The sequence below is a fragment of the Carassius carassius genome, chromosome 2, assembly GCF_963082965.1.
Source record: "Carassius carassius chromosome 2, fCarCar2.1, whole genome shotgun sequence".
Taxonomy (NCBI): Eukaryota; Metazoa; Chordata; class Actinopteri; order Cypriniformes; family Cyprinidae; genus Carassius; species Carassius carassius.
Window position 1 is genome coordinate 12201912 of NC_081756.1, and position 18356 is coordinate 12220267.

The following is an 18356-nucleotide window of genomic DNA, read 5'->3' on the forward strand; positions in this document are numbered from 1 at the left end:
TTTAATAAATATAAAACATTAAATATAAACTTTAACTGTTACAGGTTAAAACCACAAGTATTTATGCTTTCAGCTGTTCAGCTGTGGTTGGCTCTACAGCATCATTTTAAGCAGATCTCTCACATGCAGCTTTATTTGCCTCACTTTTAGAATGTTCCAAGTTCTGTATACACTGGAGTCCCTTTCAGCAGCGTGATCCAGATGAGTAAAGAGCTCATGGAGAACTGGGAAGAAACTAAACCTCACTATACGCCACCTCCGATGCTGAACCCGACACGTAGTGGAACGGGGCTCTTCTGCAATCTATTGTCTTCCCTAACTGTGGAAAACAGAGCTCTGTGGACAGACGAGAGGAAAGATGATGATTCACAAAGGTAAGCATTCAGATGTTTGTTTGTTTCTTCTCAGTTTTGGTCGCTCATTGGTGTCATACAGGAAGCATTTCTATTATTTCCCCTAATACAAATGATTTAATCTTCTTATTATTATTATTAAGAGCATGCCTGAACAGTTAAAAAGAATCATAACTTATTTGACAACAATAATCTGTCGGGAGTTAAATAATGAAAACGTTTTTTTCTTTCTTGATTGGGTGAGCATCTGCTTGGTTGTGTGTAATCTTCCTAATTTTAACCCTCTGGCATTGTTCGCATGGTGGTCAAAATGACCTTTTTTAATTTAAATGAAATGAATGTACTTTACTGTAGTTTGATAACGTTTTTTTTTTATTTAATATCTTGTTTTTTAGGGGATTCATGGTAAATTATATTTATTGAATAGTTCCATTTATTACCTGTTATCCAGTTTTTGTGCATAGACCTGAAAATGAAAATCTTGTCGTAAATCTTGAATGCTTTGGACCACAGACTTAAATAAAAAAATAAAAAAAGTTTGAAAAGTGAAACTAAAAAAACAATTAAGTTTATTTTAATGAAAATGCACAAAAATGCTGAATTTTACATGAAACATTTTTTCCAATTCATGTTTTGTTCCAAATTTGATATATATATATATAAAACACCAATGGGTTAAAGGTGTCATATGACATTGCTAAAAAGAACACTATTTTGTGTATTTGGTGCAATGAAATGCAGTTTAAGGTCAAAAAAGCATTATTTTCCACATACTGCACATAATGTGTTTCTCCTTTATGCCCCGCCTTTCTGAAACGCATCGATTTTTACAAAGCTCATAGTTAAGAAAACGAGGTGTGCTCCGATTGGCCAGCTAACCAGTGCGTTGTGATTGGCTGAATGCCTCAAGCATGTGACGGAAATTATGCCTCTTACCCAACTGTAATACCGAGTCCTGGCAGGATGAGACAAAAACAATAAAACCCATTGCAAACGAGGAATTTGTAGTAACCAGTGGTGACATAATTACTGATTATAATGACTTATATTGTCTTTTTATGCGTTGCATTGTGTATCATGCTACGTAAACATTAAACCATGTCTGCATTTATGATTGGAGAAATGACAAAGAACTAGCTCTACTCTATACTGCTCAAAACTCACGTTTTAATCATCAGTGGAAAATTAGGCCTTCTTTCTTTTCGTGAACATTTGGTCAGTGTTATGCAAATCTTCCCACACAGTGACATAGACATGTGGAGGCATGTTTAAATGAGGTGTGAGGGCATGGACAAGTCTCAACTTTTATAAAGAATATCTCTTTGGGTTTGAGACTTTAATCTTTGCAACTTTAGGGATCTTATCGTTTCACAAACATCTTGAAACACTCCAGAGAAAGGAAAACTTTAAATCGCATCATATGGCGCATCATTTGACCCCTTTAAGAAATTTATTTGTCAAGCTTCTTTGAGACAGCTGATTTCATGAAACCTTCTCACATTTACACTCAAGGTTCATAAATATAGGCCCAGAGTTCCAAGCTGAGCTGCCAGATTTGATAATAGGAAGAGAGCCTGAGGTGTGTCCAGAGGAACCAGTCAGGGAGGAGATGTTATGGAAACCTTGGGCAGAGCTAGAGGAAAATGACACCCTTTTACAGCACGGTAATCAAAGTAAAATATTTAAATTATCATTAGAACACTAGTTTTTTCTCTTTATTAATGAGTGTGATCTCGAACCTCAGTGGAGAATCTTCTTGACCTGAGTGCCTCCAGTGTTCTACCAGGAGGTGGCGCCAATCTGGAGCTTGCTCTTCATAGCCTGTCTCATTGCCAGGGAAACATTTTAGTGAGTGCAATATTCATTATGAATTCATGCTTGTAGATTAATATTTTCTGATTGCTTTCTGACTTCTTCTGATGCCTGTCTTTCACAAAATAATGCAGCATAATATTTAATTTCCTTATTTTTCCTGGTAACAGGCAGCACTGGAGATGCTGTTGTTTAAAAACTCCCCTCCATCAGAAAACTATCACTATTCTGGTAAACACTCATTTGTTGAACGTCGAAGACTTTTACAGTCAGCATATTATAAATAAGACTAATCCAATTTCACTTTCCATTTAGGCATGGACATATGGACTTTGAGTGAACAAAAGCTGTTCCATAAAGCATTTACAATTTATGGGAAAGACTTCTCCTTCATACACAAAATGGTAATATATTGGTAATATATTTGCTACTCTAAAACCACCAAATATCAGAATATTTACAGTTGTCATACTTTCAGGTGAGAACAAAGCAGGTGTCACAGTGTATTGAATTCTACTACAACTCCAAGAGGCTCTCAGAGAAACAAAACAAGCAGAGGGAGAGAGAAAAAGAAAGTCTGGAGGAAGAGAGAATTGCAGCCATCATCAGTCAGGTAAGACTGGCTTTGATTACAGCGCAGTGTCATTCTATACTAGCATAAGAGCTGATCCGGCAAACCCATGATCGGTGTGTAATGTTTTTTTTATAATAAAGTCTGACTTCTCATTTAAGACAAAAATGTGAATGATAATCAGTTGTTTTTATCTGATTGCTTTTGCCCAGTCTTAGGCTACCTCAATCGCATAGAAAACAAACGCTGCGCATTAAAAAATACAACATTTTACAGAACCATCACACACAATAGATCGCACATGGTTCGTACAATGTCATGTTTTTGAGTTTTGCTTTTCCCAGCAGGTGACGCCAGCCACAAAGATGATGGTTAACCAAGCCAGCATTGACAGACTGATTCCTACCCCACCACTTCCCACAAACTTTCCCTGCAAACAGTGCGGAAAGTAAGCATAGACCAGTTTTGCCTGTGTTATAGTACTGACAATATTGACATTCATGGTCTTTGTTTCATATTAAGTGTTGTTCAGCCTTCCCTTTGACCTTGTAAAATGTCTTTACAGGATGTTCTATAAAATCAAAAGTAGAAATGCTCACATGAAGATCCATCGGCAGCAGCAAGAGGACTGGAGGGATAAACTACAGATACACCCAAACCATCACCACAACCTTAACCTGACCAGAGCACTGACTCATCCAAACCAGCAAATCCTAACCCCGAGCCACCATCAGAATCACATCCTGACCCAAAGTCTGATTCAGAATCTGGTTCAGTCACAGACCCAGTTGGCTTTTCTTCAAAGCACAAAGACTACATGCCCGGCAGGCAGTACCAGTTGCATGGCTCCCACCCAGAATCCACAGAATGTGTCTAAAGCACCTCCGTTACCACTCCACACTGGACACCAGCAGACATGGGGCTCCCTTCACAGTGTAGACACAGGAGGACTGTTCTATAACAGAGGATCCATGGTAAATGGGCTCCATTTGAGCATACAGGACAGTGTCAGTAAACCATGGGCTGATACCCAATAACTGACATACCAAAACTGACTTAAACAATTTTTTTTAAACTTCAATGCCATAAGAACGTAAGAGATGTATTACTGCTTTCAAGAGTGTTTTTGAAGACTTTGCAAATCGAAGAACCCACTGTAATGTGACAAAAGGATGCCAAGTTCTTGAAGGAACTGTTTTTATTTTAACAGTTACAGACTGTTTGTAACTTACAGACAAACGTTTAAGATAAGTTTATTAAATATTACGTCTAATCTAAAAATAAAGCTTCTGAAATTCAAGAAAGTTCAGTTGCTGCCTTAAAGTAAAATTAACTTTGTTGTACAGTAAAATTAACTTTGTTGTACAAATTTCTCAACTTGAATTAAAACAAGTTGCCATGACTTGAAGATTTCTTATAAACAGTGTACAGATGAATACCACCTAATGACCACTGAGCATTTCGAGTCAGCTGGTTTCCTTGCAACAGGTATCTGCAAAGAGGGCTTCATAACGGTTTGTTTCTGCAGTTGCATGGGCTTAAGCATTTGGGAAGGAACTGAAAATAGAAAGCAATATCAAGATTATTATAAGCACTTACAAACACACATGATTCTAAAATCATTGATTAATTAACTTGCCCTTCACAGGGTCCTTGATTAGTCCAATTCCAGGTTTCTCAGCTCTGTCCACAAAAAGGCTTTCAAATACACCTCATGGTCATGATTATAAATAAGCCAAGAAACCAAGCAAAAATAAAACAAACTTATTTGGGTCACATTTGGACAAATTTAGCTTTTAAAATTAAACAAGTAATAATTTTTTAAAAATCTCTTAAAAATACCAGAAAGAAATTTTAACCAAGAAGGACCCACTAGAATGTGATTGAAGCAATTTTGTGACCAGTGCTGGCTTTGTTACCCAGACCTGGCAACCCTGGCCCATCCTCACAAGGTCAAAATTTAAGGATTTACTGTTCTTGTGGAGAAATTCGGTAGCACACCTGAAATCTAGTGCCACAGGTGTAAAGTACAAAAGAGAAGAGGACCCTAGACTCATCATTTTCTTGAAGTCTGCAGTTTGTGTCCAATAGTGTGGTTCTGGCAGGTTCTGCTGTAGGTACATGTACGCTTTAGTGATGTCACTCACTACAGTCATCACATCCTCAGTAGAGCACACTGCAAAGAAGAAACTTTAGCTGCAACCAAAATGAATATTGTATTTGTCACTTTACACAATCATTTACCACTCTATCCCTAGACCGATATTAGATCAAACAAACTCTTTCTGACACCAATGCCATAGATTTGGGTGAAGCCAGTAAAAGCTGTTACTTTACCCAAGAGCTCAGTGGTTCGGAAGAGGCAGCGTTTGGCCGAGGACTGCTCAATCTTCAAGGTTTTCACATGTCTGGTGAGAAGTTCAAGAGTACCATAGAACTGCTGCAGAGTAATATCATATTAACAGAGAGAGGCATTTTATATCAGCCACACAGTCAACAACTCAAAAGGGTAATTGAGAAACTTAAAATGGACACTGCAACTGGGATCAAGTCTAACCTCATAGACATATCCAATGGTAAAGAGAGGAACATGCAACACTAAGGTGGTGTTTTAATTGTTCATGATGTAGCCATGCTCAGATGCCAGCTGTGAGGTCAGTGTAGGGCTTGATGGCAATGTCCCACAAGTAATCATTCTTCTTATGGTCCTTATGCCATAGTCAGCATACCCACTGTCAAAACCCGGAGGGGCTGTGGAGAGAGAAAAAAGTGTTTAAGTTGTTAATGTGTTAAGATGTCTCCGATGGCCAATACCTTAAGAGTTATTGGTTCTTACAGACATTCTGGATATCATGGACATCAAGAACGAAAGCAGTCACAGAGGTAAAATGGTAATAGGCCTCCATTTGAGGCATGATATTCAAAGTCCATTTAATTTCCAGAGAGTACTCAAAGGCCCTCTGAAATATACTAGAAGAATGAGACATAGAACTCTGAAAACCAGATCTTTCTAGTAAATTCTGGCTTTTCTCAATCTCAGGTTTTCTACACACCCCTAATACCCCATTGCAGCCCTGATTTCAATTCCTCCTGATCTAGAGAATGCCGTTAATAAAAACGGAGTCACCTGCTTCACATCAAATTGGTCAATAAACGGCACCCTAATGATGTACGCAAAGGTGTTATTGTCTTTAGGGACTCTGGTGATTGAGTATCCCATCTGTGTGGCAGTCAGTACAGAGATCACCTCCCCATTCAGCTCCACATACACCAGCTCGACATCAAAAGGAATATTACCCAGATACACTGTGAGGACTCTCTCCTCAGGGATCTTTTCTGGAACAGTCAGTACCATAGAGACTAATTCAGTTATATCCCAAGGAGAAGCCATGATGTGCCCAAATTTAATAAGGAGGAAAAATGAGGATAAGGAATTGGTGGAGTAGCCATTTGCCAAACCACGTTGTGCATAGCCTTCACACCACGCTGGTCCACAAACACTTGCTGGTACGTCAGTTTAACAATGTAAAACTCATTATACACATTGTTGGTCACAAAACTCTGTAGGCACAAGTTAACATTTGACTCAATTCCTAATCCAAGTTACATTGGGATGCTTGAAAGGAACAAATTCTAGGATCGTATGGACTATACCTATAAGGGGATGCTGCAGTCTACAACCTCGTCACGGACCACTAGAGAGTGGTCTTGGTCTGCTGCAGCGTGCCCACCTACGACGTCACCATCAACTCCTATAATCATCTCCAGGTAAATTGTCTCTCTGCAGACAATGAAGCGATTTTGCCCCTTTGTTGTTGAAAAAATATAATGTAGCGATTCAGTATCGATTAATAAAAGTAGCGTGACAACACTCATAGGTTTATGAGCTTCTGAATGCTACATTTTGCACAGCACGATCTCAGATCTCTGTGTGCGAGTGGTGTGTGTTGTGTGTGTGTGTGTGTCTGTGTGTGCACGTTCATCAATTAAAGCAGTGCATTAACGTTGATTAAACGTTAAAAAAACTTTTTTTATCGTATAATAAAAAATTGTGTATGTACCGTTTAAATACAGAATTATATCGGGGTGTGGGGGGCTGTGTTGGCACAGTGGTTAACCATAAAAATAAAAAATGGCACGTCATGCCGAAAAGGTTGCTGATCCCTGCATTAGATGCAGTGCGAAAGTTTCAAGGCAATACTAAATATTTTTGTAAACATTTGAGATTAGGCCACATGTCCCTATTCTGTCTTAAAGTGCCCCTATTATTATGATATTACCTTTCATGCAGTGTTTTATGTAGCAACTGTTAAGTCGACAGTGCATATTAAATAAAATTATTGTCTATCAAAAAAAAAAAATAATAGTCGGCTCACAATCGCCTAAACGAGTCATCAGGAATTCGAATCTTATTCTGTTACAGTTCAACGTCACGAAGTAACACATTTGTATAATGACTGCCCACACATTCTACGTCGCCAATTTGCCACCCACAAACAGTAAAATTTCTGTGTGGTTAACATCATGTCGAGAAGACGCTGTATCCTATGCTGTGAGAGTAAATTTGTTTTATCACATCTTATAATTACCTCAAACTTGTCGACACTTGACACTTATCACTGAGAAATGTCCTGCTCTGAGTAAATGTCTTTACTTGCGAATTAGTCTCTTGTCAGTCAACCTTTTCATCATCATCATACTCTGGCTCGAATTGGTAAGGTACAATCGAAACCATATTTTCTATGTATGGGCAAGTCTCCGGGGCTGTCATTCAATCATAGCAATGGGCGTTTCTGCCAGGTGTAACTTTTATGAAGTAGCCCAGAGCAGCAGCACCTTCAGCCGATATGACTTCAGATTGCTGTTCCTCTTGTTGAAGCATCACCTGCCAGGCCTTAACTGTTGAACGTTGGGCCTAGAAGGGAAAAATAAATAAATAAAATTAAATATGCACCCAAAACCAGGACTTAAAAACAAACCATTAAGAATAGCTAACCACTTACCACAGAGAAAGCTGAGAAATCTTTAACACTGCCAGCTGTAGGACAAGGTAGACACATAAGAACAGTATTACGCCAATCCCTTGATCCTAGGCAGTTTGGTAGTTCACAGAACCATTTCACAACACAATCTAGTTAGTCTGGTGGACTTTGTGTATAAGGACAGCGAAGAACCGGGTTCAGTGTGCACATTAAATTACAACTGATTTTGCCAAGGCTTTCGATGTAGTAGACCATATACTAGCAGTACAGAGCCTCCTGGATCTTGGAGTGAGACCTAGCATCATTCCATGGATTTGTAATTTTTATGTCTAATCGTCATCAAAGAGTGCATTATCAGGGATATCTATCTGATTGGGAATATCCCTCATGTGGAGTTGCTCAGGGAACCATACTGGGACCCATAATCTTTCTAGCACTGATTAACAGTGCCTTCCAGGATCAAACAGACCACTGGAAATGTTGACAACATGACTCAGAGGTGGACTCCTCATCTGCCCTGTACTCTCCAACAGACATTGAATGATCTTGGCATCTGGGTAGAAAAACAAAACTAAACAACTCAAAAAAAGGTTTTACATGTTACCCACATGAAACAGATACCAGCTTGGCCATCACTTTCTGTAGATCAGAACACTTTTGAAATCTGTGACTTAAATTTTAGGGGTACCACCCAGAGTGATTAGAAATGGGATGGTCAAGTGGATCACATGCTGACCTCAGCCAACAGAAAGCTGTTTGCTCTACACGGGCTAAAGGCACTTGATGTTTGAGGTAAAGAATTGGTTATCATCTACACAGGGTATGTGCGCCCTGTGTTAACGTATGCAGTACCTGTTTGGCACAGTTTTGACTACCGATCAAGTTAAACAGCTTGAAAGGGTGCAGAAACAGGTCTATAAAATTATACTGGGCCAAAGGTATCAAGGATATTCCAATGCCCTCTCCCTTCTGCACACTAGAAGAGAGATGAGTCCAACTGTGTCTTGATTTTTGCTAGTCAGACGGGTATGAGAGGTCAGTTTAGAAATTTAAACCATTCGATAACCACTTGATGAACAGATGTAACACTTATAAAAATGAATAATTTCACATTTGAACATTCCATATTTCATATTTGAAATATAACTTTCAAAACTAAAATGTCAGAAGCTGAAGCTTTTGGCATCCAATTTAGAAATACAATTTTGATTTGAAAATAGAAGTAGCGTTCAGGAATGATGGTCCCCTTGTGAGAAAAAGGAACAAACTCTCACAAACTAAAATGAGAAACAGTGATCTCATATCACACTTTATTATATTTTGAGAAGTGACTAAAAGTGAAACAGCGTTTGGTTTTACAGCAGAACAATTAATAAGATCACTGACTCATTAAAACAGAAAGTACATAATGTCTTCTATTTATTATAGCTCCACAAGTTGACAATACACATTCCACTGAATATCTTCTGGCAGCATTGAGCACTTGCTATTGTGTTCACTTCCTGTTGTGGGCAACAGGGTGGCCTGACATCATTTTGCTTGATATATACAGTGAGTCACTTGTCTGTCTACAGCTAAATTGTAGTCAACACAGAATTCACCCGCAAGTCCTTTCTTGTTAACCTGAATTTAATGAGTGATTTATTAATTTGCTGAAATTAAATATGAAGAAATTATTGACCTTTTATGATAAACGGTTGAAACTATTAAAGTACTTGAAACATACAAAAGTACTGATGTACAAGTCACCAATTTATTGGCACAGGCAGTATTAGTAGTGGAAGACTGATGATTATATGTCACGAGAGAATTTTGATGTCTGGTTTGATGGTTTTATAGTGGTTTTGGGCACTTGTTAGCTGGCCAGATTGGGAGACCACCAGGCCAACCATCTAAACCCCAGCCTAACCCACCTACGACAGCCAAACCACAGTGTCATAAGCTTTAATACTGCATCATTTCTTCATTTAATCTGTTAACTGTGTTATTAGGCAATAAGTGATGACCTGGCAATGTGGCTTAATGCAAATAATAACCTTGCTATGCTACTTTTGCTAAATTACAGTGCCTGACCACTGCACTATTATATTAAGCTACATAAACATTGGATAATTCTTAACTGAATACAAAACGGCAGTGCATCATTGGCTATAAAACCATATTGCTATTTCTTCCAGATTTTGCATGTTGGTCTTAGTTAACTTTTAATCATGGAACTTTTAAAAGTCATTGACTATTCGTTTTAGGATTAATTAGATTTGATCCGTCAAATGTATCCTGTGATGGTGTGTTAAATCTTACTCTCCAAAAATACATAAAAGTATTATAAACGGGTGATTATACGTTTTTCTGTAAGAACACAACACGCAGATGATGTTTATTGACCCCCCCCCCCCAAATGCATTGCAGGGGAAAGAAGTGGATGTGGAAATAGGCAAGATAATGTCCTGGCATTCATTTGCTCAATGTAAATGCATCTGTTTACAACCGATTGATTTGATTGTCCATCACTGTACATGTAAAACATGAGTTCTGGTGTAAGTATATGAAAATGTTCTTTTGATTGCATGCTTATTTATAGGCGTATTTTGTGCTCAAAATCATTTAGGTATTCGATTAGATTTAGTTTGGCAGTCATAAACGGTGTTGCAGAGGTCGTATTATGATGACGTGTTTGGTGAAAACATTAATTGTAAATTCACATATTAAATGCAAAAGGTTTTATTTTCTCCTCAACCCATCACTGGCAATTATTGGCTGGGCAGCCGTTTAATAGTAACGAAGCGACGAGCCCTTAGTACATGTGGGCTTCATCAAATCCTGTTCATTCTACATATGGGTTTAAAAGCAATTTGTTGTTATTTAAGTGTTTATTGTGTACGTTATAATAATTAATTATATAAACTGTTTTGCCTTTTGTGATTGATGCAGGGACAAGAACAAAGGGCAAGACTTCAGCAATTCCTGTCGGAGCTTGCAATATTGGGTTCTTTACAGGTGAGCTTTTCCTATGTACAATTTCATTTTTAATGAAAATTACAGGACTTTCTGAGGTAATTAAAGCTCATGCCACTGTATTTTATGTCTGTCTGCAGGGCTTCCATTATTTTCAGCCCTGGCTAAGAGGCAGAGAGGAACTTCTGCTGACTGTGGTCAATGATGACTTGGTGGGATTTATCTCTTTTTATTTTCTATCTCACTTTATATATATATATATATATATATATATATATATATATATATATATATATATATATATATATATATGGAAAAATGTGTTTGAGAAGATGTTAATTATATAAAACACACATTTTTAAACTTACTAGTATATCTCTGGGAATATTAAACATAGTCAGGCTCAAGTGCTGCTGCATCAGTGTCAGTTATATCTTACAGAGAGTGTTTCTTTGCTCACAGAGATGCCGTTCTCCTGGGTTCGCCATTTCTGTGGCCTCCACCTTTACCAGCTCAACTTGCAGTAGCATTTACAGCCTGGACAGCGACTATACCAGCTCGCCTTTAGCAGGAGAAGGGCCACTTCCACAACACAAACAAGAGACACCAGATGCCACACAGCAACAAACTCCCAGCAGGTGGAGGAAAAAATATCCTTAGAATTTACCGATTATAAGATAAGTGCTGTGTATCAATTATTTTCATTACTCAGTTATAGGAATGTTGATTCTCATCTTCTCCCAGCCTCACCCAGTGAGAGAGAGATCGCTGTTCCTGTGAGTATCATTGCCAATGTCAAATTCAAAGATTAAGAACATTACCAATCTTAAAATGCACTGGTCATCAATGGTTAGTTTAGATTGGAGAAAAAAAAAACCATTCGAATGTTTGAGATCTCTTAAGATTTCTCTTGACTAAAAATACAGTAAAAACAGTGATATTGTGAAGTATTATTGCAATTTAAAATAACTGTTATTTTAATATATTCCACAATATCTTTATATAAGATATTAAGACAAACTTTCTGGTTGTCATGAAGTGATCAAGGCTCTCAAAATATATATTTTGTCATTGCAGGAAATTAACTGCACCCTGTTCCTGTTAGCCGGCTATGCCAAGTATGGGCAACCTTATGCCTGGATTCGATCCAATCATGAGCGCCTAGTAAACATCGGAGGAACTGATACACTAGTCAGAGATACACCAATGAAGCTGAAGTCCATCACAGACTGGGTTTCAACATCCCAAGGTTTTAAGATCTTTATCTTTCACTTTTATTCGCCATATTTTCACAATTTTATTATAAACACAATTTCTTTATGTTCACGTATCAAAGTTTTACTGTACTTTTTTAAGGTTAAAGATTATATATAAATACACATACAACTTACTTTAGTGGCTTTTGGTAGTTGTACATCCATGTATTTTTGTGTTACCATAATGCATATCAACCTCTCATCACACCATCTCACCTTTACCAAATATTTAGCAAATTTCTTACTAAGTATAATGTACATTTGATTTTTACAAAGGACTTGCATAACACACAAACCTTTTATCTGCCCTGTAGGAACTCATGTTTGGGACATAGTGAGTGAGATGGTGGGACTGTGCACCATGCCGCCTCCCGACAACCCCTTCTCTTTGGACATGAGCTACCTCCAAACCCTGTCCCTCCCAGAGCGCTTCCTGGTCACTGGGGCCCTCCTGAATTTCCTGGAGATGATTGTGGTTCAGGGAAACCGAGAGGAAATGTTCTATGATATGGGTGAGCACAGAGTCTGGGAAATCTTGGATCCAAATATTTTGAATGTTCTTTAGTCATTGTGCTCATTCAATAAGGGGTATGAGTAAGAAAAACAATACAAAAATCGAAACCGCAAAGTCTTAGGCCATCTTCGTATATATCCTGTGTCTGTTGCATATATTAATTTCACTGTGGGACAGAATTTTCTGCCTAGAGCCGCAGTGGTTACGGTTTTGGGCCTTAGATTGGATTATAGCATTATCCTCTAATACACTGTTTCCCTCACTTTGTGTCTTAGTTGTGGAAGAGTTGAAGCCACTGAGAAGACTTCATTTCCAAAGCCTTTCTGAGGTCCAAAGATTTCAGGGTAGTAACAGGACTCATCATTTACCCGCCAAATGAGGGTATTAAACTCCAAAGGATCACTGCTTTTACCATTTCGGCTAAACAATAGAATTGTAAAAATTTGAACCATGAACTAACATTTATATATATATATATATATATATATATACAACGATATATGTATATATATATATATATATATATATATATAAATATATATATACACACACACATACATGTTAGTTCATGGTTCAATGCTCCTTATATATATATATATGATAGCTTTAGCCCCATGACTTTAAGCTTGTAAATATCAGCCATGGCATGTTTTTGTGAATCACATACATGTCTTTGAAAAGTTATGAAATCAGACCAGGAGCATTTTAATCCCTCGTATTAAAAGATTTGTGCCCCATGACTTACACAGAAATTGCTCCCTCTTTAAGGATCCAATCTGTCCTGAAAATCAAGTAACTACTGGCTTTTTAAAAGTTATTGAGGTCTTTGTTTAATAAATTAATAGAATACAGGACACAGACATTTCATGTATAAAAAGTTTAATATTCCATAAAATACATATATTTAAATACGTACATGAAAATAGTACAAGAACATTCATAGAACATTAAACGCCTCATAAAGCAGACAGAACAGATCCAAGAACAGATCTGAGGTCATTGTAGTACGAGATACGGTTTAATATGACTTTAAATAAGATCCATAAGGATAAAATGGGAAAAAATCCTTTGATGTAATTGGCACAACATCAGTCAGAATTTTTTATACCACGAGGCACTGACTGTATACTACTGTTATATATAATGCAATGCTCTAGTGAGCGTATGTAACAGTGTGAAGCAAATAGCCACTTATGGTGCTGGACCTTTTCTACTAGGAAATCTTGATTGTTCCAGTCATGTCAAGCAGGGTGTCCTTGTTTCAAATACTTGGTTTATGCAACTAGGCCACTTAAAAATGTGATTTAGAACTACACATAACTGCAGTGCAAAGATGCTTCTTTTTCAAGGACATGATGCTCAATGCAAGAATACCTTTGAATCAGTCAGCATTCTGATGTCTTAAGCTGTTGCCTGGAGACAGTGACTTTTTCTTCTTAAACAAAAATGGGCTGATGTAGTGAAACAACTTGCAGTTACAGAAAAAAAGCCTAAATAATTGCTGGAATGCAGGTGCTTGGAGAAAACATTCTCAATTTAAGAGCACACAGCAACATCACTAACTCTATTCCTCTTTATCTGTTTGGAACCTATGCTTCAAGTTCAAAGCTTGGAAAAACTCAGATTTAAAAAAAAAAAAAGGCAGACTGAGGTAAAACCAGGCAAAGCAGGATATGGCTATTATAGACCAACCAGAAACAAGAATCAGTACCTCTGTCTTTTTCTAATGCTAAATTACAACCAGTGCTGATTGTCAAGTTTGTATACAAATATGCAGTAAATAATACAACATGAATGATCACATTGAGAGATGAATATTAATTCAATCATCAGTAACAATGTGTGGAGGTTTTGGCCATATGAAAAAGAGCATTGCTTCCTTTTGTGCATTTGGGATAGAAACAGTTTTCCAAAGCAGTTACTTTGATGTTCTGGTCCTGCTACTGTTTACAATCATGCATCCACCCACTTTCCACACAGATCATCATCTGACACCTCTAATACAAACAAAAACTGTCTCACTGCTCATCAGTCACTTCAACAAACTACCCAGCCATACAATACACAGAGAAGGAGACCGAGTTGAAAAACTCAACTCTGTGATGCATACATGGCTTTTAAACTAGACACCAGTTCAGCTCAGATGAGCAGTTTTGGTATCGTCTAATAGTCCTTAAGCAAACTGAGATTAAATTTAATTCAATTTCCTAAACCAAACAATGACCTCTAGAAATCTATTAGAATTTTATCACTTTGGTAAAGTCAAATGTGGTGGCGGTTCAGATACAGACGAGTTGCAAATTCTATCAAAGTTCAAAAATTCCATCAGCTGCAGGTGTGGTTGTTCTTTTCCTCACATTCAACACTGGAAATTCCCAAGCATCCCAAAATGACTGTTGTAAAAGTTCACAGTGGGATGGGGAACATCAGTGCCAGTTGTCACTTGCAGAACCTCTTCTGGAAATGGCACGGAGAGGACTGTGGGACACCGACCCCCTCTTCTTCCAACGGACTGCAACACAAAAAATCCAAAACACAAAGTTACAACACTGAAATAGAAAAACAGAGCATAAAGGAAATGTAAAATAGTCAAAAATTCTAATGGTTGCATTCATCACACTCATTTACATTAGATTAAATAATTTGCCAAATGCTTTTATCCAAAGTGACTTGTTTTCAAGGTACACATTTTATCAGTTCATGCATTCCCTGGGAATCAACCCAATGACTTTGGCATTGCTAGCACCTTTCTGTTTGAGCTACAGGAATACTGTATTCATCTGTTTCCACTTTGTCTTGCTTCAACTCACCTTTTCCCAAACTAGCTGGCAATGTTGACCCTTTGGGTGCAGTGGGTGTTCCAGGAATCTCTGGCTCTTTAGTGATTCCTTGCCCTTGCGTTAACGTGGCACATCCTCCCTGCCAGTCGTTGAGCGCTCTCTGAAAAGACATTGCTAGGCAGGCAGTCATGTCCTTTGCCCTTTCTGCCCGACTGCACCAGAACACTCTGCATTGTAGCTGCTGACCGGGCTGCCTGCAGATATACAGAAACACATTGGGTCTAGCCGTATGCGAGGCACAGTATGCAATATCCTGCAAGTAGGTCTTGGTGAGCTGTCTTCCCGTGCTTAGTTCTTTAACTTCTACATATCGGGGTCGCACTACTAGGGCGTGATCTTTAGAAAGCTTCCTAGGGGCCCCATCCAGGAGTCGATTGATGGCATCCTCCGCCTGCTCTAAGTCCAGGGAGAAGATCTTCTTGGTGCCAAGGTAGTGCACCTTGAAGAGGGGATCGCCGTGAGACAGGCTCTCTGTGCGGTCGCGGCAGAATCGCTTACGCAGAGCAGCTGGAGAGTTTTTTAGAGTTTGCATCAGATGGAAGGAGGCCAAGGCCATCGTTGTAGAAGACAGAAGCTGGAGTTTTTTCCCTTTTGTGTAGACACAGGGATGCTTCTGCTTATCCAGCAAGCCTCCCAGTGTGGCGCAGCCGAGTATAGCCTTGAGATCTAAAGCAAAGAAGGAAGAGAAAGATGTTGTCATTCTCATGAGGTGAAAATCTCAACACAACATGCTCTTTTCCCCAGTGAGACATTTACTTGTGTGGTCCAAGTGTTACTGTTCTTAACCATGTTTTTCACTTCATATATATTTAGCTACACACTACCTTAATGTTTAAACAAAATGACCCAGAACATTATGTTCTTAAGTGGCAATCCGACTGCAGCTGTCTGTCAGCTCTTCATGGAAAAACGGCTACAAATAAACCTACACCCAAGATCTTAGGATAGGATCCGTTTCAGCCCAGCATTAACGCACACTTGTGCATGGTCTCCTCCTGCGTTCAGCACATGAACTTCAAATATTAAACAGGCCGCATTTGCGTAGCAAGAGTGGAAGAACGTCTGTCGTCTGTGAGTCATCCGAGACACTGCTGGAAAAAGGACAATAACAAACGTGTGTGGGGACATCGAGAAGTACTTTTCCTCTTCAATTCAGCAATGTTTAACTTCAAGTTTTATTTATAAGATTTAACTTATTTATAAGATTTTGTTCATGTTTAAGTTAGATTTTGTTCCAAGTTGGGATGGACTTACTGAAATAAAAATTCTGTCAAAAACGAGCATGCACACAAGCAAATATTCAGTACGGATCCTTATAAATAAATATTTAACATCAGCTGATAATCAATATGGTACCAAAATATCATGGATCCTGCATGCATCATGCAACTGATCAAGAAACTCGAGCTACATTGACATATGACCATGCCAGAAATTCCTTTCTTAACCTGCTTCTTACAGTTAAGTACAAGCATTTCTCTTAATTATATACTTAGTGTGTTAAAACATGTTTTTCATCACCAATTTCAAACATGTATTTTAACAAACCTGTGTTAACATGCCCTTGAGGGCCTCATTATGCCAAGTCTAAATGCACAGAGGGGTGCTATAGTTCTGCCTTGATGAAGTTATGTAACACTTGCGGCTGTTTTTTCTTCTTTCTCGTGTTCCCAAAAACATCTCACTTTTATTCCCTCATTGTGCCAGCCATGTGGCCGATAACATTGTGCTGCATTTTATTTTTTTCCGCTCACTCTTTTTTCTGTCCCATTATTTCCACCTCCCCATACACTTCTGATGTGGGTCTCCACTCAGACCTCCAACCGTTTTAGCTCCAATCCCTATTGTGGAGGAGAAACTTTCTACAGGAAACAGCTTTAGACGACATCACGCCACCTTCAAAATATTTCTTGTCCCAAAGAAAATGGTGTGTAATAGCGTGGGTCAAGTGAGAAATGCAAACAAGAAAAAACCTAGACTGATCTGATCTACAGGCAACAAGTAGACACTCAAACAAAGCACATCTGTAAGGAAATTACCTTTGTGAACATCTGAACAAGAAGGCGCTTTGTGAACTACATGTCAAAAAATACCTTTTTTTTTAAGTTGAATAATCAAAAATTTGTCTAATGTGTTTTGTTGCCTCATTTGGTGTAAAAAGAGATACTCAGATATACTCACGATAAGAACATTCAAACACAGTAGGCATAAAATGTAAAGCAATTCTGATGATTATCTCATAGTCGCAGACTAATACTACAGACAAGCAAAAACACTGCTTTAAGTGAAAGTCCATCTTTAACTTTACTCAGAGGTCCTCATATGGTCATCCACAACTTTTCAAGTGTTAATTATTACAAACCAGTGCAATTACCTCATAGTGGTTGACTGATATTGCTTTTTTTTAAGTAACTGATGTCATCTTGGTTTTACTGGGACTCCAGTCAGGTACAATTATTAAGTGTACATTTAAATGATATTAACATGAAATAAACACTTTTTTGTGCATAGTATTTGTTCAGTTGACTAATGGGCCTGGCAGACATCCATCACTAGTTTACAGTCCAACAAGAAAGTCAAATATACAATGATGAAATATCCCAGCTAAAAAGACTTAATAAGCTGAGACCAGTAGCCACTTTTCAGTGGGTCAGGCTAGAAGACAATCTTAAACTGGTACAACAGAACAAATTAATATTATTTGTATCACTGAAATACTCTCACCTTTCATGCAATCTTCGCTTTTGGTCCGACACAGGTGAATCATGCGTCCTCCGCAAACAGCAAAACGGAAAGTAGATGTCCAAGCCGTCGCACCTTTCGTCACCTCGTAAAACTTTTTTCACCAAAATCGAAATTGTAGCGGTAGTGGCGCTTCACGATAGACTAAGACGAACGCGTTGTTTCAATGTCGGGAGTGGATATGGTTCGAGACAAACGCATGTTCTCGTTGGCGTGGGCAGCGCGGCTCTGCTTACCTCACTGTACGCTCCGACAAACCGAATGAGTCAAATGCGCGCGTCTGTAGCGCTGTATTTGAGCTCCGTGTGCACGCCTCTGCGGGGAGATGTGA

General features: G+C 38.4%; 3 protein-coding genes and 1 pseudogene across 4 annotated transcripts; 2 read left to right on the forward strand and 2 right to left on the reverse strand.

Annotated features, from left to right (window-relative positions):
• The first annotated feature begins 154 nt into the window (after positions 1 to 154).
• Positions 155 to 3937, forward strand: LOC132096856 (transcriptional-regulating factor 1-like). Of its 2 annotated transcripts, none has more exons than XM_059502509.1 (8): positions 155 to 374; positions 1866 to 2017; positions 2098 to 2201; positions 2336 to 2396; positions 2481 to 2569; positions 2644 to 2778; positions 3081 to 3184; positions 3302 to 3937. In XM_059502509.1, exons 1-8 carry the CDS (start codon positions 202 to 204, stop codon positions 3771 to 3773), a joined length of 1290 nt encoding a protein of 429 aa, XP_059358492.1. In that variant the 5' UTR covers positions 155 to 201; the 3' UTR covers positions 3774 to 3937. The 2 variants fall into 2 exon arrangements, with proteins under 2 accessions (XP_059358492.1, XP_059358501.1); XM_059502518.1 differs by having other exon boundaries at positions 3084 to 3184.
• A 563-nt stretch (positions 3938 to 4500) lies between these two features.
• LOC132095396 (uncharacterized) lies at positions 4501 to 6498 on the reverse strand (annotated as a pseudogene).
• Positions 6499 to 10114: 3616 nt separating this feature from the next.
• Positions 10115 to 12822, forward strand: LOC132095404 (uncharacterized). Its single transcript, XM_059500342.1, has 8 exons — positions 10115 to 10255; positions 10650 to 10715; positions 10814 to 10885; positions 11136 to 11311; positions 11386 to 11449; positions 11751 to 11922; positions 12244 to 12441; positions 12719 to 12822. The coding sequence occupies exons 1-8, from the start codon at positions 10244 to 10246 to the stop codon at positions 12820 to 12822; spliced, it is 864 nt and encodes a 287-aa protein (XP_059356325.1). The 5' UTR covers positions 10115 to 10243.
• Positions 12823 to 14740: 1918 nt separating this feature from the next.
• On the reverse strand, positions 14741 to 18352 carry LOC132103031 (uncharacterized). The gene is made up of 3 exons (XM_059507830.1): positions 18008 to 18352; positions 15254 to 15949; positions 14741 to 14955 (listed from the first exon to the last, which is right to left on the reverse strand). Exons 1-3 carry the CDS (start codon positions 18048 to 18050, stop codon positions 14870 to 14872), a joined length of 825 nt encoding a protein of 274 aa, XP_059363813.1. The 5' UTR covers positions 18051 to 18352; the 3' UTR covers positions 14741 to 14869.
• Positions 18353 to 18356: the final 4 nt, after the last annotated feature.

Coding starts and splice junctions, on each gene's coding strand:
- LOC132096856 (XM_059502509.1), top strand. CDS start 202: ATGAGTAAAGAGCTCATGGAGAACTGGGAAGAAACTAAACCTCACTAT. Junction 2,018..2,097: donor TGACACCCTTTTACAGCACG/GTAATCAAAGTA, acceptor CTCGAACCTCAG/TGGAGAATCTTCTTGACCTG. Junction 2,779..3,080: donor TTGCAGCCATCATCAGTCAG/GTAAGACTGGCT, acceptor TGCTTTTCCCAG/CAGGTGACGCCAGCCACAAA.
- LOC132095404 (XM_059500342.1), top strand. Junction 11,312..11,385: donor CAGCAACAAACTCCCAGCAG/GTGGAGGAAAAA, acceptor TTCATTACTCAG/TTATAGGAATGTTGATTCTC. Junction 11,923..12,243: donor CTGGGTTTCAACATCCCAAG/GTTTTAAGATCT, acceptor TCTGCCCTGTAG/GAACTCATGTTTGGGACATA.
- LOC132103031 (XM_059507830.1), bottom strand. CDS start 18,050: ATGATTCACCTGTGTCGGACCAAAAGCGAAGATTGCATGAAAG. Junction 15,950..18,007: donor AAGCGAAGATTGCATGAAAG/GTGAGAGTATTT, acceptor TCTTTGCTTTAG/ATCTCAAGGCTATACTCGGC. Junction 14,956..15,253: donor GCCAGCTAGTTTGGGAAAAG/GTGAGTTGAAGC, acceptor TTTGTGTTGCAG/TCCGTTGGAAGAAGAGGGGG.